Here is a 21490-nt window from a genome sequence, read left to right as displayed (position 1 = left end):
TATATTCTAGATACTAAATCCTCTGTCAGATGATAGCTGTCAAAGATTTTCTCCCTCTCTGTGGGATTCCTCTTTGCTTGCCTCATTATTATCTTTTTTTTGTGCAGAAGAATTTTAGTTTTATGAGGTCCCATTTGTCAGTTGTTGACCTTAATTCCTGGGCAAATGGGATCCTATTCAGAAAGTCCTTTTCTACACCTGTATCCTGTCGGATGCTGCCTGTGTTTTCTTCTAGCAGTTCCAGGCTTCATGTTTAGGTTTTGGATCCATATTGAGTTAGTTTTTGTTCAAGGTGATATAGGTTAAGTTCACTCTTCATGTGGATGTCTGGTTCTGCCAGCACCATTTGTTGGAGATTGTGCCTTTTCTCCAGTGTGTGTTGTTTGGCATCTTTGTCAAGTATTGGATGGTTGGAGTACTCATGTTTGGGTCTTCAATCTTGGTTCATCCAGCTTAACGTGGCAACTATCGAGTGATTGTATAGCACATGGAAACAAGATTTCTTTACAGTCCCTAAGAAACTTTGAAGGTTAAAGGGACCCGAAGTGAAAAGTTTTAGGAGAACCAACTCAAGGCATGGCTAAGGAAGTGGCTGTCAATGTGGTCACCCGGCTTTCTCAAGGCTGCCACTGTTGTTTTATCTTCACCATGGAAGCTTGAAGAAGAGATCTTGCTCTCCCAGTTCCCATTAGCAAAAACAGCTGTACATGTTACTGACTATGATGGATCCTGGATTCTGTGTTAAAGTTTTTTTTTTTATATATATTAATTTTTATTTTATGCACATTGGTGTTTTGCCTGCATGTATGTCTGAGGGTTTGGGATCCTAGAATTACAGACAGTTGTGAGCTGCCATGTGGGTGCTCAGAATTGAACCTGGATCCTCTGGGACAGCAGCCAGTGCTCTTAACCGCTGAACCATCTCTCCAGCCCCAGTGTATTAAAGGTTTTGAGTGTAGTGAAGAATGGTCAAACACAGTTCTCAGTGTTTCTCCAGCAAGAAGCTGCTTTTCATGTCACAGTCTGGGCATGTACATGTAGAGATGAGAGAAGGTTGAGAAGAAGCTGTCAGGTTGCTCTCTCTGCCCTACAGACCTGGGACTTTGACCTGACCTTTTATTTCTCACTGGTGATATTTTGCTAATTATTATGCAATACTGGTTTAGCATAGGTTTAAGGATATTGTTGGAACTTAGTAGATTTTAATTCTAATTCTCCTTCCCGAGGGGAATTTATTATCTTTGGGAGTCTAAAGTGGCAGTCTAGTTGATTGCTCGAATTGTAAATCACTGTTGACTTCAGGCTCCTGTCCAAAGAAAAGCTGTCCCGCCCAACTGTTGATATGTTTGCTTAAGTACATATAAGTTCTGTCCTGCTCACAAAGACATGTACAAAGAAGCAAATCAAAGGTGATCTGGCATGTGATCAGTCAGACTGTTTAGATTATCAGCTAGTCTCTCTTGGGCTCTTCAGAAAATTTAGACACTTTGATATCCTTCTAGTGAGGATGAATTGCTTTCAGTGAAAGGGAAGGAAGGCCCTCTGGGACCAGCTGCGCTCCTTTGAAGGTGTGTGCCCATACTTTCAGATGCGAGCGCATGAAGTATAAATCAGAGCAGACCTTGTGCAGAATTGTCTTACACATAAATCATTCTCTGTGCTAACTTCACATTTTAGTCTTGATCAGGGTAGGTTTTTCTGGGAAATTCTTTACTGAAAACAGCACCAAAAGGAAGAGACACATCCCTAATTCTGCAGTTTCATTCTTCTAGGTCCCCCATCCCCTGAGACTGTAGCTCCTGGTGATATGGGCATTATTATTGGGGGCGGGATTGGGGCTCTATACACACATACTTTGCTTTTAGAAGGAGTTAGGAAAAATGCCCTTAAGAGGAAGTATTAAAACTTGAAAACCAGCGAGGTGCATGCAATGGTATGTATCAGTAGGCCCAACATTTGGGAAGGCTGAGTCAGGAGGATTTTGGAAAGTTTGAGATCTGCTGGGTTACCTATGGGTTGGGGGGAGACCACACTTTTTTTTTTTTTTTTTTACTGGTTTTGCTCCCAGTATATATACATGATACTCTTGATTAGTGACTGGTACTAACCATCAACTTACCTTAAATGTTGGAAAGAAAACAAATCTCTCGGGGCTGGAGAGGTGGTTCAGTGGTTAAGAGCACTTGTTCTTTCAGAGGACCTGGGTTTGATTCCTTCAACCACATGGCAGTTCACAGCCATCCATAGCCCCAGTTCCAGGAGATCTGATGTCTTCTGAGCTCTGCAGGCGGGAAGCATACAATTGGTATACATCAAAGACAAACCACTCGTATTAAACATAAAATAAATAATAAAAGCTACAAAAATTAACAAAAATTTAAAACAACAACAAAACCACCAAAGTTTGTTGTTTTTTTTTTTTTTTGAGAAAGCCATCCTTGTAGATTTGCTGAGGGTGCAAGAGTTACTTTAAGAAACCTTTCGTGGATGAATGCCACTGTGGTTAAATGATCCTTTTTTTTGTGGGGAGACCTCAGGTCATTGTAAATGTCAGCCCTGCTTTTCCTATTGATGGTACCTGTGAGGATTCCAGTTTGAGTATGATAGCAGAATATCAAAACTTGCTAAAACTTAACTTGCTCTGAAAAAAAATCTCACAGCCCACTGCTGCCAGGCAGGGCCCTTGGCTCAGAGACTCCACACTCTGGAGACCAAGTTTTCCAACACCTGAGCCTAAGGAGGACATTCCACATCAAAGCACAGCAGGAGTTTGTAAGGATGTGTTAGCAAATGAAAAGAGTATGTTGGAGTCATCGAGGGACTCCTAATGAACTACCACCCTTTTGTTGTTTATTAGTTTATTGTTCTTAGTTTTATTGGTAGCTAAACCTTACGTAGGTGATCGCCATGCTTAAGATAGCAAGAAGTATGTTCTGTGTAGGAGAGAAGTAGGTAGGTGTTAGGTTAATCTTTATCACAAGTGGAGCCAGTTCAGCTCTTGTAGGGAGCTCACACCAGTGGCTGTGTGGCCCCACAGGGGCTGCGTATCAGATATCTTGTACACCAGATAATTACATTATGGTTATGTTATACACAGTTATGAAGCAGTAATGAAAATAATGCTACGGTTGGGGGTTACCACAATGTGAGGAGCTGTATGAAAGGGTCGCAGCATCAGGAAGGTTGAGAACAGCTGTGCTAGACAGTGCGATGTGTGTTCACTCTATTGTATCTGGTGGTTTTTGCCATTTGAGAGAGCATCTGAGAACATCAGACACAGCTCACTGCTGGTCATCTAGAAGTATCTGAAATGTACAAAAAATTGGTTAAAAAGCCACAAACTACTTACGAATATTTAGTGTTACTTTGTCATATCATCAAATCAACGTAGATTTTGTTTGAAAATAAAATTTCACATGTAACAAAGGGTAAATTGTATGATGTTACTTTTAAATTTTAAGCTATTAAGTAAAAGTTTTCTTTTTTGTTTTGAAAAAGTTGTATGTTGGATTAAAAAAAAGTCTTTCTTTTGACATGAAGGAATTCTGTGATCTTTATTTATGTATTGTGACCATATGTCTGCAGCCAGAAGTTGCTGTTCTTTGCCCTCCTCTCTCAGTGAAACACCCTGGGCAGAGGCATGCAACCTTTTTGCTATTAAGTTTCTGTGAAGCAAGGCCAGGAAGCTTTGTCCAAGATAGCTAAGGAGTGTGGTTATGTCTCAGTTTGTTCTGACTGATGTTGATTGAATAGAATTTTGATCTATCCAAGAAGTGATGTGTTCTACTAAGTTTGTTCTGACACGTGAACTCATTCTGTGAGACTTTGAACTAACGAGCAGATCTCCTCTGTAGCACACGGCAGAGAGCCACAGTTTTGGAGCTTAGAAAATGGCTTTCTGTGCAGGCTCTGCCATATTTGCTGTTCTTGTCTCTGTAATTAAATATTTAATAAAAGCAACTAAAAGGATTTATTTTGTCTCACGGTTTCAGGAGATTTTAGTTCATCATGGCTGGGGCAGCGTGGTGAAAACAAGTTAGTCTGTGTTGGTAGGATCATGAGGCAGCATGGCTATTCACATTGGCCAACCAAGAAGCAGAGAGTACAAGATCAGAATTAAAGGAAGGCATAATCTTCAGAAACTCACTCCTGTTCACGTATTTGCTACTGCTCTTGGTTCAAAAGTTCTGCAACTTCCCAGTATCACACTCCGGAACTGGGGACCAAGTGTTCAAATACATGAGCTTTGGGGTACATTTCACTTTAAACCATGGCAGGATTTTTGTCAGGTTGTTTTAGATTCCTGTCCTTATTTATTTTCTGAGGAAGTTTAATATTGATTTTTAGATTTATTTTCAATTTTTTTAAATTAAATTTTGTAAAATTTTGAAACAACTTGAAAGAAGACACAAGTATAGCACAGCAACGCTTCTATATCCTGATGTGTGACAGTGTTGTCACATGGTGCTTTGCTATCCTCAAACACAGGAAAGACAGTATCCTACATAACAGCTTTGTGTGTTAGAATCAGAAAATTAAGAAAGCTGGCGCTATAAAGTAACCCAGTGACTGGTCATCAAAAAGCTCACATATAAAATATCAACTTGAGTACAAACATAATTTGGCTGGGTATGGTGGCGCATGCTTTTAGTCCCAGCACTTGGAGGCAGGCAGATCTATGTGTGTTTGAGGCCAGCCTGGTCTGCAGAGTGAGTTCCAAGGTAGCCAGGGCTACACAGAGAAACCTTCTGTTTTGAAAAACAACAGTAACAAAAGACATGTTAATAATAACTTGGCTGAAAGCTGATACCACGTCAGGTAGGTGGTGATCCCAGCACTCAGAGGCAGAACTTACACAGAGAAACCCTCTCTTGAAGCACCCCCTACCACAAATAAAGTCTGATACCAGAAAAAGTATGTGTAGTACAAACCTAATGACAAACCAGGAGGCGAGGAACATGGCTGTGGTAATGGGGCTGCTGTCGAGGAGCATGGCTGTGGTAATGGGGCTGCTGTCGAGGAGCATGGCTGTGGTAATGGGGCTGCTGTCGAGGAGCATGGCTGTGGTAGTGGGGCTGCTGTCGAGGAGCATGGCTGTGGTAGTGGGGCTGCTGTCGAGGAGCATGGCTGTGGTAGTGGGGCTGCTGTCGAGGAGCATGGCTGTGGTAGTGGGGCTGCTGTCGAGGAGCATGGCTGTGGTAGTGGGGCTGCTGTCGAGGAGCATGGCTGTGGTAGTGGGGCTGCTGTCCATGTGTTTGTCTAGGGTTCCAAATTATGTTTGTACTCAAGTTGACATTTTGTATGTGAGCTTTTTGATGACCAGTCACTTGATTATATAGTGCCAGTTTTTGACCCTGCAGTTGACCTTGGTTCCTGTCCTCGGAGAGCTGTCTCAGTCCTTGCATCTGCTGTAGTCTATGGGAGCTGGTTTTATTACCAGGTTGGGGATTTCTGGACGTCATAGTAATTCTTCAGTTACATGGCTTGCAGCCACCGATGCAGCACACAGGTGGGCCTGCATAGAGGGATGCCCACTCTTCAGCTTTGCTGTAGAACGGGAGCACTTGCTCCTTCCTAATTGGGTAGACCTGCTTTTTCTCATTACCTAATTCCTGAGAAAAAAAAATCGCAAGTTCACTGAGAGAGTACAGCTACCCTATCATTGACATTGGAGAGTGACATTGACAAAATAGCATTATGTTGGAGATAAATACAATAAAGAACAATTTTCTTAGAGAAAATAAAAATTTTCAATAATAAGGTTAGTTCTCTGAAAGATTTATTATAAGAAATTGTAGTTAAATTTTCCTGGTAATGTTTAAATGTGCTTAATTATAGAAGTAGTGATGAAACTTCCAAGTTTTAAAAATAATTAATCTCAAAAGAAATTTAATACATCTCCTCTAACCTTGACAAAATGACTTGAGCTCTTTGTTATTTATATGCGCATTGAAATAATTTTCACAATAGGAACTGTTTATATTAAAATTATTATACATACAGCTTAATGTTTATCATATGTATTCTTTAGGCTCTTGCAGACCAATTTGAAGATAAAACTACACCTGTACGGGAACGTCTGAAGGTTTTCTATTGTTGCCCAGTGCCCCCTCACTGGGCTGTCCAGGTGCCTTTGCTTGTCTTTTATATGAAAAATACTCTAAATTACAAAAGAAAATACATTAGAAATGGATGACTTAAATGTGTTGCTTTTAATTTTTAAATACTTGAGTAAAATTAATAAAAGCAGTTGGGGATTGCCAATTGTTTCAAATTGCTGTTTTGATTAAAGTAGTAGATTTAAAAACATTTTGGAATATTTTTAAATTTGATAGTAGATAGAATCCTAGAAATTAAGATAGGAGAATCATGAATGTTTTTGTTTTCCATCTCATGAATTGGCATTTAAGAAAAGGTTTTAATATAGAGTGAAGCATAGGAATTGAGGGAGAAAGAGGTTGGGAGGAGAGAGAATGCATTAGTTAAGGAAGGAGAGAGCTCCGGAGCAGCTTCTTCGTCCAGGAGGTAACAGCTGGATCCTTTGGTACACATGATACCAGTGTGTGGAATTTATGAAGTACCTTATCCTGTATGGTTTGTGGCTGGTCAGCAGTTGAGATTCTGAGATGTTATTATGTTCAGTGTGTAGCTTCTGTCCTTTGGTTGTGAGCTGAGCCCTGTCTCCAGCTGGGTAGCTATTTCTGTTTCTGAACAGACCATTACTAAACCTAAATACCATCCAGAAAGAACTTAGATGACTATTTGTCCTTTAGAAGCTGTGGTTTTACAGTCTTTAGGCAGTTTGATAAAATGTAGATCATTTTTCACTAAATTATTAAATTGCCCTTTTTCCTTTCATCATAGTGACTAGCCTTATCTTTATGTAGTAATTGAAAGATATGTGTCAAAAGCAACTTATTGTAAGGAAAATCTTTACCACTGGCCAGCTGTGCCCTCTTGGGTAACTTTCTTCACCTTTTAATTGACAGTATTGAAGTACTTCCTCCATGAGCAGCAAGTTGTGTTGCTGCTCCTGGACCCTACATCTAATTCAATGCTCTGAAATTGCTAAATTCTCCTGTCTGTTGCAGCACATGGAAATACTGTTAAGCTCTGTCCCCTTTTCTTTTTGAGACAAGGTTTTACTATATATTCCCGGCTAGCCTGCAACTTACTATGTAGGCCAGGTTGGCCTCCAACATAGAGAGATCCACCTGCCTTTGCCCCTCAGTGTTGAGCCTAAAGGTGAATGTCTCATGCCTAGCTTCCATTAGTTTCAAGATTTATTTATTTATTATTTATACAGTATTCTACCTGCATGTGTGCCTACATACCAGAAGAGGACACCAGATCTCATTATAGATGGTTATGAGCTACCATGTGGTTGCTGGGAATTGAACTCAGGATGCTTGGAAGAACAGCCAGTGTTCTTAACTTCTGAGCCATCTTGCCAGCGCCAGTTTCTTAATTCTTATGTGATCTGAATTTCTAAAGAGCTGTAAAGATCTCTTCAAAAGAAGAAAGAACACAGTGTTCACTGAGGTGAAACCAGACCTTATTCAACAACATCATCTCCTTTATTTCACCTATTATGTTTTCCATGCCCATAGGATGGGCTACTTAAAACATAGTCTCTTTTGGGGTTGGAGAGAGGGACAGAGTTTAAGAGCACTGGTTGCCCTTCCAAAGGACCCAGGTTCAATTCTCAGCACCTAGCTCACACCTGTCTATAACTCCAGTTCCAGGGCTTCTGACATCCTCACACATACATGTAGGCAAAATACCAATGAACATTAAAAACAAAATAAAAAAAACCCAACAGGCTATTTATTGTTGAATGTATTTTTTTCTAGCCCTAACCTATTTTGCTCATTTTGATCTTCCAGGCACTGTGAAATTAAGTGACTCAGATTTCTAGAATGTGTCTAAAATAAGTAAGACTGATTGAGACAGCCAGAGATGTCCTTGTGTGTAAATTCCCAGGGACTAATCACAGAGATTTTATGGTCTCTGCATTGCTTCCTTTGAGCTTTAAACATTGTTGATTTATTGGATGGGACCTTTCCAAATCAAAGGTTCACATGGGAGGGATCTTTAGATAAGAAGGAAATAATTTTGAGTTCCAAGTGCTTAAAAATTAGATGCATTGAATGTTTTGATCCATTGCTGTTTGTTTTTAGTACTTTGTCCTCTGTAAAAAGCTTCCTGAAGGAAGTGGATTCCCATAAATTCCTAGGTAGTAGAGTTTGAATTTCATAGGTGATGCATGTATTACAGTATGGAGCCCTTTAAAAGGCTGGTTGGAGATGCTGGAAAGTATTATGGGATTTGCCTCATAGCAAGGGGTGCTGATGACTTGCCTTTTTTTTTTCTAGCGCCAGCTTGCAGGTCTGCTCTTTGAGTTGGGATGCACCACTTCTGCGCTTCAGATATTTGAGAAGCTGGAGATGTGGGAAGACGTGGTCATCTGTTACGAAAGGGCTGGGCAGCATGGGAAGGTAGGTGATAGTCACATCTGCGCTGTTGAGAGCCTTCTTTTTCTGTATTTTCCCCTCACTCTTACAAAGACACTTCTGACAGTATTTACTCACATTCCTTGTTTCACTTAAGACTTTTTAGTGTTTTCTCTGATGTATGCAGGGCAGCTTATTTTCTGTGTTCATAAAAGAGAAAAGCAGCCTGGAGTTGATATGATATTTGGCATTTAAGAAAGAGTAATAAAAACTTGGAGGGCACTGCATGTTTTGATCCATTTTCCTATTGATTCTTCTGTAGGACAGCTTTGAAGTGAAATATGAGGAATTTATTTCATTATTTTTGGGGTACCTGATGACTAGAGGCTGGGGACATGAGGGAGATTATCTAGAAGGCTGAGTTAGTACAGGAAAGTCAATGTGACCCCTGCTGAGGCAGAAGCATTATTAAGTGTGTGACACAGATTTAATTTCACTCTTAAATTGAGTCAAGAAAGAAAATGTTGCAATATCTGCATCTGTTATTAATCTGTTGTTTCTTCTCCTCATACATGAACCATATTTTAGGACTTGTGTCTCTACATTGTGAGCAGCTGTAAAACTGGACACGTTAAAATCATATGTTAATTAAAACTATTTGTCTTTATTTTATGTGTCTGGGTGTCCTGCCTGTATATGTGTATGTGCGCCGTGTGTGCTTGGTGCCCACAGAGGCCAGAAGAGACTGTCAGACTGTTGGGAACTAGAGTTACAAATGGTTGTGAGTCACCTTGTGGGTGCTGGGAACTGAACCGAGGTCTTCTGCAAGAGCAGCATGTGTTTTTAATTGCCATTTAAATGAAAAGATCTCAGTATGATTTGGCATTGAAACAAAAAAGCTGTTGAATCAAAAACAAAAGACATAACCAGAGCAGAGAAATAAATTTGGAATTTGTGGAATAAACATTTATGGTGAAATTGTCATAATTTCACTAACATTTCTTTAAAAAAATAACAACCAAGTGTTTTGTGAGAGCTAAAAAGGGAAGATACTCAAAGTAGATGAAGGCCACATGTGTTGGTGCATTCCTTTGATCCCAGCACTTGGGGGGCAGACGTAGGTGGAGTTCTGTGAGTTGGAGGCCAGCTTGGGCTTGAGCATGTTTCAAAAACAAAACAAAACAAAACAAAAAATCAAAAGTTGATAAAGCTTAATTTTGTTCTAAGTGATACAAAGGGAAATTGCCATAGGAAATGCCCAACAATGTACTGAAGGCAGAAAGACTTCTCAAACTTTAATGAATATAGGGGAAAAAATCAAAACATTTCCCTCTTTCATTAAGAATTTGTTTTATGATTGATTGATAGCATGTTTCAGGATATTTGATCACACTGTGAATCCCGAGAAAAACCTGTACTGGAAAAACCTCTTTCTAGTTGTGCTGTGGTTCAGCCCTAGCACACACCTTTAATCCAATAATTTTCTGTTTCTTGAAAACAAGTAGTTGTGATGTGGATAAGCACTAGCATACACCTTTAACCCAAGAGCTTTCTGTAAACAAGAGCTAAATAAAGCAAACCATAGGTCAAGAGGAGGAGCAAGCAACCAGTTGACAAAGAAAACACAGGAAGGAGGGAGATTGAGTTGAAGGGTATTTAAAGACAGCATGGAGAAGAAGGGGCTTTTTCCTTCTGGGACAAGAAGGTCAGCTGGAAGCTTTCTCTGTGTTTCTGAGACAACAGGTTTTCACCCCAATATCTGGCTCTCAAGTCTTTATATTGGTAAAATCAAATGTTTGGGATTTGGTTTCTTTGTAACAATAGCACCTCAAATTTGGTGAAATATAGAGCTATGTTTTTTTTCAAAAACTTAGATTTTTTTAGCCTGTATTGTATCAAATGCTTGTTTAAAGAAGGGGTGAGTGGAAGAATGAGTGTCTTAGTTTCCCGACCCATATAGCTCCTATCTCATCGCACCTTACTGTGTAATTTTTTTTACGTTTGTTAACAAATACATAATGACTAGGTTTGTTAGGTTTGTTTAAAATTATTTTATTATTTTATGTGAATGGATATTTTGCCTGAATGTGTATCTGTGCATGATGTATTTTTCCAGGATCTATAGAGGCCAGAAGAAGGGATCAGCTCCCCAGGACCATATAGGTGCTAAAACTCAAACCCAGGTTTTCTGGAAGGGGAGTCAGTGTTCTTAGCCACTGCGCCATGTCTTCAGACACTGAGGTAGTGGCTTTTTAAAAAGTCTTAAGCAAGTTGGTGAATCACAAATACCCAAAGTATGCTCTAAAATATTAATTTAATTATTTTCAGAAATCATGGAGAGCTGAGCTGCCATAATTGGAAGAAAAGCATTTAGTACATCCATGTACTTCAGCGAGGGGTTGATGCTTCTCCTAATAGCTGTAATATTATTCTTTTCCAAGATTTGTACATGGTCTTGTAAGAATTATCTTAGTGTAATGATAAATGCCTCAGTTCCCAAATATATTGGAAATGTACATATTTTTAGAAATGTAGTTAGTCTTTTTTCCTTGTAAATTTTTGTGAATTCTAGCCCCCAAAACCCCATTTTGATTTTTAAAGATAGATTTTTAACAATTTGTCTCTTATAAGACCTTTTTTTTTTTTTGTTTTGTTTTGTTTTGTTTTTTGTTTTTGAGGCAGGGTTTCTCTGTGTAACCTTGGCTGTCCTGGACTTGCTTTGCAGACCATGCTGGCCTCAAACAACCAGAGATCTCCTGCCTCTGCCTCCCCGAGTGCTGGGAATACAGCCGTCTCCCACCATGCCTGGCACGCTCTCTCTCTCTCAGATATATTTACTTTTATTTTATGTGAATTCATGTTTTGCCTGCATGTATATATGTGCACTTTATGTGTGCATGGTGCCTATGGAGTTAGAAGAGAGTATTTGATCCCCTGGAACTGGATTTGTGAGCCACTTTGTGGGTGTTGGGCACCATACCCATGCACTCTGCAAGAACAGCAAGTTTTCTTAACTGCTGAGCCATCTCTTCAGCTAACCCACCGCCTGCTTTTATTATTTCTGTTATATTTTCAGATAATTTTAACCACAGACTAAAACGTATTGCTTCAAGTTGGAAACAAATGTTTTCTTTCTAGAACAGCTGAGCTTATGGTGTTCGGCCATGTGCCAGTATTTTTCACCACCTTTTGATTTCACTAGACGTTTGAAATTTTAATCCTTGCATTTTATGCTTAATGGAATAATTTATTTTTAAAAGGCGAATTTAGGTACGCTTGAGTCTAATGATTGTTGTGATGGTCATGTTTACACTTTGCCCTGGTAGGCGCTTAGACTTCCTAGTTTAGGATACTGCTTGCTATTTAATGACCACTGGCAAGACATCTAAGATTAATTTTGCTTGACCCTAGGATCAGAACTGGTTAGCATTAATTTTTCAGTTATTTGGCTCGCTTGTCAGTTTCCTCTAGTTGATGGCAAAATCTGACTTTGTTGAGCAAACCTAGTTTGGTCTCTAAGTGAGCAACAAAGGCTGAGCTGGCATCAGCTGAGCAGAGGTGAGGATACAAGGTGAGTGTGGGGAGGAATGAGGTCTGGTCCTTGTTTCTTTTTGGGAGCCAGGTTTGCCTGAGATCACATAGCTGCATCTTGATTATGCTGCATTTTCAAATTACTGTAACCATGGATTCTTACCATTTTGTTTTAAGTTGCAAGTAAATGTGTTACTTTGAAACCAGCAGAGTGTTTTTAGTAGTCAGTTTAGGTTTTTTTGTTTGTTTTTTGGTGGGGAGATTTGTCTTCCAAGATAAGAGTACTTCCTTTATGTGATCTGTGAATTTCTTAGAAGTTCTTTGCTAGAGCAGTCTTCCTGAGGCAGTATCTAATATGGCAATCCACCCATCAGTAACCTCCCTTTTGTCTCCAGGATGGAGAGTGAATAGTTGGAGATGCTTCATGAGCTGGCTGTTTATTATGGCCTCCTCCCCATTCTCTTGTCCATGTTAATCCCAGGATCATGAGTCTCCTGTAGCTACCTGGCGTGGTGGCATGGCCTCAGTTCAAGGCCCATGTTCATGCTTTTGTGTCTAGAATGCTTGTCACTCGTTGGTAACTCTTGCTTATTCTTTCAGTCTCCTTTTAGTGTCGATAGTGTCTGAACTCTGCCTCCTCTCTGGATCTATGTTGCCCTCCTATTAACTCCTCAGCATCTAGAACTACTCTAGTATCCCATTAGCTGGCACATTTCCCCTGGGCTATTTAATCTGTCTATGTTATTTAGAGCTGTGTCTCCAGACACCATTGGTCCCCAGGTAACAAATAGTTGAAAAGGCACTAGGAAGCAAATACCCCAGTAAAACCCTCCTTATGGATGACTGACCAGATGGCGAAACACCTGCTGCCATCCTATTCTGTTCTCAGTAGTGAGATACCTGCCTCCACTTCCATTTTAACTTTAAAAATAGAAATGGGAACCTTTAGGATTCCAATTTTCACACGGTAACAATAAGCACACCGTAGTTTGTTGTTAGATAATGCAGTTTCTAAGCACGTCTCACGGACTATTCTTTATGTGATTGGTTTGTAATCATTACATGCTACTTGTAAGAAACTGCAAAATATGAATTGCTTTTGTCATTTTACTGGTTAACATCGGTAAGTTGCAGATTGTGTCTTCCAAGAACCGACTTCTTTCTCTTTAAAGTCTGTTCTTTCCCCACACCTGCCTACCTTCATGGTTATTGTTACGTCCATAAAAATTGGAGATTAGATTTTTAAGTTAAACTCCACATAGGCACAATAATTGAAAATGCTCCACAGCTGGGTAATGCAAATAGGCGGTGGCCAGCTAATCGGATAATGAGGTCTGTTTTAAATTACTCTGTTTTATCTAGGCCTTGGAGTGTTTGTATTGGCAAGTACACTTTGAGAAATTGAGCTAGAGCCTGGTGTTGTCACATATAAATGAGCACGTGCCTCAGAAGCACCACACAGGCGGCGAGGCTGGGAGGGTCCAGCTGGGCGTGCGGCCTTTGTGCTTTGCATCTCTTGGTTGTTGCTCACGGGACATGACGTTGTACCAGGAGGAAGTTGTCCTGCTGGGAGGACTGTCCCAGGGAAGAGGAGAAGGCACTTTGGTGCTATCCTAGCTCTGCCCTAGGCGTTCTGCCTTTATGTGGCAGGGCCGTAGCGCGTCTTTCCAGCAGGCAGTACCCATCTCTGAGAGCTAACCTCTTGGCAGTGAAATCAGCCTGCGTTTGTTCTCAGCTTCAGGAAGAAGCCTGGAGTGAGAGGAGACCTGGACTCCTGCATGGTTCCTTAGAACTCACGCCTGCTGCCAGGTCATTTATTCTTCAGTTGTTGAAAAATTACTCTCATACATGTGTGTCTGGTGTATTCACATGTGTGCTCACATGGATGTGCATGAGGCCAGAAGAGGGTATCAGATCCCCCAGAGTTACAGGCACTTTTGAGCTGTCTGATGTGGGGACTAGGAGCCATACTCAGGCCTATGCAAGAGCAAATGATTCTGATGGAGCCACCTCTCCAGCTCTCTCTTAGCACCGTCTTAAGTTCTGGGCCTGTCTCTTTTCACCCGCTTGGAGTGAGCGTGTTTGGTTGTTAGGCCTGTCTGCCATTTCAGTAGTCCTCAGGGTGCCCTTTCTTTCCATTCAGACCATTGGGTCCACACTTGTCTCTGCCTCATCAGTTTTTGCGGGGGGTGGGGGGGGACTTCCCATAGTTGGTTGTCTGCCAGCTCCCTTTACTTGTCTGCTGACCAGAAGAGGGCTGCTCTTAATTAATTAAATTTTAATTCCTCCCATTAATCCACAGCGATCAACCTACAACTCACAGCCAAGAGGAACAGTTTGTTTTAGAATTACTTCTGACTAAAGTACAAGAGTAAAACGTGGAGGGCGCCTCACCCATTAGAGATTGAATTTAACTTTCACCCGTGCTGCTTACCCCAAACTCAAGGCCTGACAGAGTGCTGCAGTGAAGTAGTAGGGTACGGTCTCTCCTAGTCCAGTCCCAGCTTTCCATTGACAGCTTAGAGCAGCACATTGTTATAAATGTAAATGAACCTGGTGCAGGTCATGTGCCTGTCCTCCTCTCTGACAGTACTACTGAACCGCACAGGCAATGGTGGGATTGGTTCCCATCAAGTCCTCAGAGTTTGTGCTTTGAATTTGAAGTTGTAAGTTGATACTTTGTGGGTGAATGTAGGCCAGCAAGGCATTTTGTCTGTCTTTCATAGTGTTTGAAAAAAAAAATAAAATCAGGGTAAAAATTCCAGATTTCATCTTTTAAAAATTTCAGATTTCTTGGCTTTTCTTAGAGATCCAAAAGATGAAAACCAACCAAACAATAAAACAAAACAACCCCAAACCAAGAGCCAAATGAAAACCGAATAACCAAATGAAAACCCGGCCCAAATCCTAGATGGTGTGCTAACTGGCTGACGAGGCGCAGGGGGCTCCTCCCTTGCGAGGGTCACGTTACAGCCTCCTCCCAACACTGCCCGGTCTCTGGGCTAAGCAGTGCAGCTTCCCCTGGGTGTTTGAACTGTAATTGTAGATTCTGCTTAAGTCATAGCTCTTAAGTTCATAGTGATTCACATTCACTATTAAGAAAAGTAATTGTGTGAGATTGTAAAAATAAAATAGATTAATAACTATCCTTTGCATATATGGGAATACAGTTTTATTTAATAGACATTTATGTGACACATTTTCCTCTATCTTTATAGAAATGGGTGTCTGAGCTGTGTGTCACCCCAGAATTTAGGAGGCAAGCCTGGCTTCCCTTTCACCCCTCCACCCCAGTTTGTATTTTCTCACAGGGAAGACCAGCGTACAGCTTGCTAGAAAGCTTCTCACTCCTAGTCAGTCACATATTTGATAAAGCATAATGATGTTGCAGGGACTGTGCACGGTGCCCAGGGGCATATTCTTGTTCACTGGGCACATCTTTTGTAGTTCTTTTTTTAAAGTAATAAATAAGTGGAGGAAGAAGGATAAAACTGGGACTTGATGGAGAACATGAAAAAGACCAAGGAATGCATTATGACTCGTGGAAGAAAGGAAATATATTGCCTGTGAGCGCTGCCCTGGGCAGAGAGAAGTCTGTTGGCAGGAGAAGGAGGTGTAAGCTCTCAAGGAGAAAGAATTAACTTATCTAACACAAAAATGCACAGCATTAATTTGTGGGAGGAGGTCAGCCCAGACCAGGGAGGGTCACTGCTCTGGGATTACTCCCCTTCTCTAGGAAGTTGCTTTACCCTGACCCTCCACGCCCATCCTCCAGATAAGAAAACATCCACAGTTGACGGGGTTTGGCAGTGACAAGTCACATGCCACCCACCTCGTTCTTAAAGAGTTGTGGTGGTTGGGAGTTGGGTCTGAAGTAAGCTACCAAGGTGAAGTCCTTGACCCGCCAGCATTTCTCAGTGGGAACATTTTCCTGGTCTATGCTTACTCTTTCTTTGTCTTAGGCTCTAGCACATCTTCAAGCCTTTAATGCAACGAGTGTAGTCAGAGATAGAATATATTTTGCCATGTTTTTAATCAAGAGCCACTCTTAGAGTATGATTTGATGTTCTAAGCTTTGGATCCTGCTTAAATGTGGGGTGTCTGTTGAACAGAGACTCTCTTACTGGGTTAACAGTGTTTCTCTTTTTTGACCTTTTTAAAAAACGTGTATGTGTCTGTGTGTGTGTAAGTACAAGTGCACAGCTGTGGGTCTCTGTGTGGAGGCCTGTGTTTTACTAAGTTTCTCACCACCTGATTGTCTGAGGCAGGATCCTGGCTTTTTAGCTACAATAGCAGTTTGCTGCAGGGATCCTGCCTCCACCTCTGTGATTGGGATTACAGCGGCCTGTCTTGGGTTTTGAGGATTCGAACTCTGGTTGTCACACTTGTATGTCACATTTATATGTCAATTTGAATCATCTTCCTCGCCCCTCATTTCTAATTTTAGTGATTTGAGGCTTCAGAACCATCTTTTGGTTTGGTGTTTTTCTGTCTTCTGCCTCTTTTTAAAAAAAAATATTTATTTAGCTTAATTTATGTGCATTAGGGTAAAGGTGTCAGATCGCTTTGACTGGGCATTACAGACAGTTGTAAGCTGCCAAGTGGGTGCTGGGAATTGAACCTGGGTCCTTTGGAATAGCAGACAGTGCTCTTAACCTCTGAGCCATCTCTCCAGCCCCCATCTCCTGCCTCTTTTATCTTCGTAATTTTCTTCTTTCTGCATGCTTTGAGTTTAGCTTGCTCTTTTTGATACTTATGGTAGAAGGTGAGGTTATTGATTGATATTTTTCAACATAGGCATGTAGAGCCATAAATTTTCCTCTGTGCATACTTTTGCTATGTCTGTATGTTTTAGAATATCTCTGTTTTGCTTCATCTCGACGTGCTTTTAGTTTGCTGTAATTTCATCTCTGACTCCTGGCTGCTCAGGAGTGTTTGTGATTCCCTTAATCCGTTTACTGCGTGACTGCAGTCCTGTCAGATTTATTGGGGCTTGTATCATGAGCCACTGTTTAGTACATCCTGGAGAATGTATGCGCATTCTTGAGAAGAATGTAAATTTTGCTCTTGTAGGTTGGAGTATTTGTTAAGTAATCTTTTCAGTCAGTACATCTGTAGCATTGCTCATATCTTCCATTTCCATCTGTTACATAGTTTTCTGTCCATCATTGCAAGGTAGGCATGAATTCTCCATATATCTTTGCTATGTTGCCCATTTCTCTTGCCAGTACTGCCAGTTCCTGCTTCGTGCACTTTGGGGATGTGCTGTAGGTGAATACATTTATAACTGTTACTTCTTTTTGGTGGAGTGAACGTTCTAGCATAAAAGTGATTTTTCCCGTTAACAGTTTTTTTCTGGAGGTCTGACATTTTGTTTGCCTAGTATAGCTGCCCTGGCTCTCTTGGTTACTGATCATCCTCTCCCCGACACTTTTCACTTTCACCTGTTTGTATGCTCAGATCTAAAGTGTGTCTCCTGTAGATGACATCTTAGATGAATAATTTTTTATTCTTTTTGCCTGTTTTCTGTCATTGATGGAGTATTGGTTCCTTTATTCTTAATCACTGTTAATACAGGTATGCATCAATCCTTTTTTTTTTGCATCAGTCATTTTTTTATTTTTTATTAATTACACTTTATTAATTTTGTATCCCCCCAAAAGCCCCCCCTCCCCTGCTGATCCCACCCTCCCTCCCCTTTCTGCATGCATGCCACTCCACAAGTCCACTGATAGGGGAGGTTCTCCTCTCCTTTCTGATCTTAGTCTATCAGTTCTCATCAAAAGTGGCTGCATTGTCCTCTACTGTGGCCTGGTAACGCTGCTCCCCCCTCAGGGGGAGGTGGTCAAAGAACAGGCCAATCAGATTATGTCAGAAGCAGTCCCTCTTCCCATTACTATGTAACCCACTTGGACACGCATCAGTCATTTTTTAATGTCTTTCTTCAATTTTGTTGTCACTCTGTTATTCACCACTCCATGCAGCTGTGAGATTTATCATTATCTCTAGCTGTTTTCCAGTGCTTTTCCCCGAACAAGCCCAGCACTGGATGAAATGGGAGTGGGCTCTCCAGGCCCTTATCAGATGGGCAGATAATATCACATTTTTTAGAACAAGGCTTTAAGGGACCAAACCCAGTGGGCTCCCTCTGGTGGTTGCCAGATCAGTTCCCACTGAGACCGCTGCTGCAGATTTTGAAGGGTGCTACAGAGTTGGAGGGGAGGGAACAGGCCAGGTTACAGTGCCACAAAGCCAGTTGTCCTCATCACGACTCGGCCATCTCTTTTGAGTGAATGTGCTTTGGGTTATTGCACACATGTACTTGGTAGCTTTGAGAGAGTTTGGAACAAGCTGCTGCTCCTCTGGCTGCTTTTGCGGTGGGTTTTCAGATGTTCTTGTGCTCTTGCCCACCCCTTTCTTCCCTCCTCCTCCCTCCCTCCTCCCTTCCTCCCTCCCCTCCCTCCCTCCCTCCCTCCCTCCCTCCCTCCCTCCCTCCCTCCCTCCCTCCCTCTTTCTGTTGCTCTCTCTTTCTCTGTTGTCAGTCCATGGAATGAATTTGGAGAGAGGTTTTTGCCTTCCAGCTTTGTGGCTTTTGGTTGGAGACTGACCACTTGATTGAGAAATCTACGTTTTAACTTTGTCTCACATGGTTATTTTAACACCTACTTCTCAGAATTGTAATTAGAACTGAGGTAATGCAGTTACCCACTGAAGAACTGACTGAAAAATGAACCTGTGAGGCACCACTTAATGGGAGGATACAAAAGGTAAAGGTGACATAGATGTAAAAGGTAAAAATGTCAACAGGGTTGTACCTCTAGGCTTGCTTTTTTTATGGAAGAAGTAGATGCTTTGAATCCTTTTGGGAATAAGGGGTCTCCTGGAGCTAGGGCTTACATAAATATGGAAAGATCTAGCAAAGTTAAGTGATAGTCAGGGGATCGGGGAAGAGGTCTTCCAGTGGTCCCTGTGAAGCATGGACACAGGTGAGTAAGTCAGACATTGAAGGAGAATCTGAGAAGCCACTCCTGCCATTGAGATGAGACTTTGAAGAGAAGCTTCAACAGAGGTTTGTGGAAGTCTCTGAGAACTTTGTAGATAGCAGCCCTACGAGCTCAATGGGAGATTCTCACGGAGGGCCTGGAGTTGTTTTGATCAGCAAGGCTGGCTCACAGCTGGAAAGCTCAGCCACACACACAAGGCAAGGGCCACCTGGGCTTCCCAGACCGCTCTAGGGCCTGTTTGGCACTGTGTTTGCCCATGACCACGTTGGCTTGCAAAGGCTGTTGGTTCATTCTGCCTGTAATTCCCAGCAGGTTCCCCTCTGCCAAATTCTGACATGGAAACAGAAACAAAGGGCATTTAGGAAACCTCATTCCTAGATTAAGAACATTGACGTGACATAAATGCCCAGGTAAGGGCCTAGCTCTTTGCCTTGGGAGTTTGGTTATCTGGAGACAGCAAGCTATCAGCAGATATTTTGTAGATTATTTTACATTGCTAAAGAAGACTTCTGAGACAGGGAAACCTAAAAACATTTATTTCTCTGGTAGAGTTTAGAACATAGAAGATTAAGCATTTCTTTCACAAGCCTTGTGTCTGAATGACTTGGCATTTTGACCAGTGCCCAATAGAAGCAAGTTGGCAGAGGAAAGATTTCCTTTCAGTAGTTTCGGAGGGATTCAGAACATCAGAGTGGTGGAGGTGCGGTTGAGCTTGGGGCAGTGTGTGTGGCATACACAGAAGTGCCTCCCCAGGAAGCAGAATGGTTACCACTTCAGGCTGGGTGTCCCCTTCAAAGGCCCCATCTGCCTAAGGTTCAAACTAGTGCTGATAGCTGGGGACAAGCGCTAAAAACAGGAGCTTATGTGTAAGGTTTTTACACTAAAACCATAAGCACTTGTTTTGGTTAATAGGTGAATTCCTTGTTGGCAATTTATGAAGATAAATTTTATAAATTGAACATTTTGTCATAATCTGTGGTGTAAAGCAGGTGATTTTCAATTGGGATTTGGTTGACATTAACACAATTTCTTAATCTGGTTTTTTGAATTCTATCAGTAGAGTATCATCAAGGCCAAGGCCATTGACTGAGTTGTGGTGGGCTGATAAAGCATAAAGTTCATGTTGTTCTCAGGCAAGACAGGACAAGTATTTTCACTGCTGTCATCTGACAATATGTAGCTCTTGGATAGAAAGCATTTGTCTTTATCCGTATCCATTTCTCAAGGGCCAGAGCTTCAGAACACAGATCATGTCCTGGAGAGTAGCTGTAATTAGTTCCACCCCTGTATCACAATTCATGGTGCTCTCTAGGACCCATGCATGTTCTCAGTTTAAGTGGGTGTGTTAGCTGTGCCCTATATACACTTAGTACCTGTGGAGTTTAGACAGTTTTCTGTGGCTTATGTAGACGTGCACTGCTGCCCAGGTTTATTCTTTTAGATGGAAAGACTATTGCTTGGCTCTCCATACTGTTCTGCTGGCTACTTGTTATATCTACCTTGCCTTGTGTTCAGGAACTAGGGAAGTAATCATTGGTAGATTCAGAGACTTATAGGCCTACTCTGGAATGCACTGATTCCTGAAAATTCTTTAGGTTCCAAAGGATTAGCGTTAACCAAAAACTAACTCTGAAAGAAGTCTTTTTCCCAGGATACATATACTTAGTAAATGACTCTATTTACTTCTTTAAAGCTAAATAGAAAAAAGAATTTTGCTATGTGCTTGGTACATTATCACATGGTCCTTTCTAAGTGGTATTTATCCTCCTTTGTTGTATTTCAGAGACTGAGTTTTTTAAGATATTCAGGGATAGGAATTGGGTGAAAGATGGCACCTTAGAGACTCAGATACTTATACTTTTTTTAAAAAGATTTTTTAAAAAATTTTATTATTATTATTATTAGTTACATTTTATTAACTCTGTATCCCAGCTGTATCCCGCTCCCTTATTCCCTCCCAATCCCACCTGCTCTACCTCATCTCCTCCCTGCCCCTTTCCAAGTTTTTTAAAGATTTATTTATTTATGTATACAGCTTTCTGCCTGCATGCTAGAAGAGGGTACCAATCTCATTATAGATGGTTGTGAGCCACCATGTGGTTGCTGGGAATTGAACTCAGTACCTTTGGAAGAACAGCCAGTGCTCTTAACCTCTGAGCCATCTCTCCAGCCCTGACTGATACTTACACTTTTTAAGATGTTTCATCCATCAAGATAGACCTTGGTTGGCTGCCTGTCTACACTGGTTAGGATCCATCAGCCACTACTTACAATCCATGCTGCTCCAACTGCTCTAGCATGACTTTGGCTGGCTGTGTCTGTGCAAATTGTTGTGCATATTTTGCTCCCAGCACACTTGCCAGGTCTCTGCCACCTTGGGTCTCATCATCTCCGTTGAAGTCTGGAAGCTTGTGACAGCAGAAGTACTCCAAAGCTTTCCCCTATTACACGGGGCATTTATAATAGACGTTTTCAAGTATGCTTTTTCTCCCATGTTCTCAT

General features: G+C 41.3%; 1 protein-coding gene across 1 annotated transcript in view; it reads left to right on the top strand.

Annotated features, from left to right (window-relative positions):
- Ttc27 (tetratricopeptide repeat domain 27) overlaps nucleotides 1-21490 on the top strand; it is a 125391-nt gene that overhangs the window by 50095 nt on the left and 53806 nt on the right. Inside the window, exons 11-12 of the mRNA XM_021652589.2 lie at nucleotides 6032-6127; nucleotides 8376-8498. Coding sequence (XP_021508264.1) covers nucleotides 6032-6127; nucleotides 8376-8498 — 219 coding nt within the window. The remainder of the gene's footprint in view (nucleotides 1-6031; nucleotides 6128-8375; nucleotides 8499-21490) is intronic.

Source organism: Meriones unguiculatus, chromosome 1 (assembly GCF_030254825.1).
Source record: "Meriones unguiculatus strain TT.TT164.6M chromosome 1, Bangor_MerUng_6.1, whole genome shotgun sequence".
NCBI classification, from domain to species: Eukaryota; Metazoa; Chordata; class Mammalia; order Rodentia; family Muridae; genus Meriones; species Meriones unguiculatus.
This window is presented reverse-complemented; position numbering and strand designations above follow the sequence as displayed.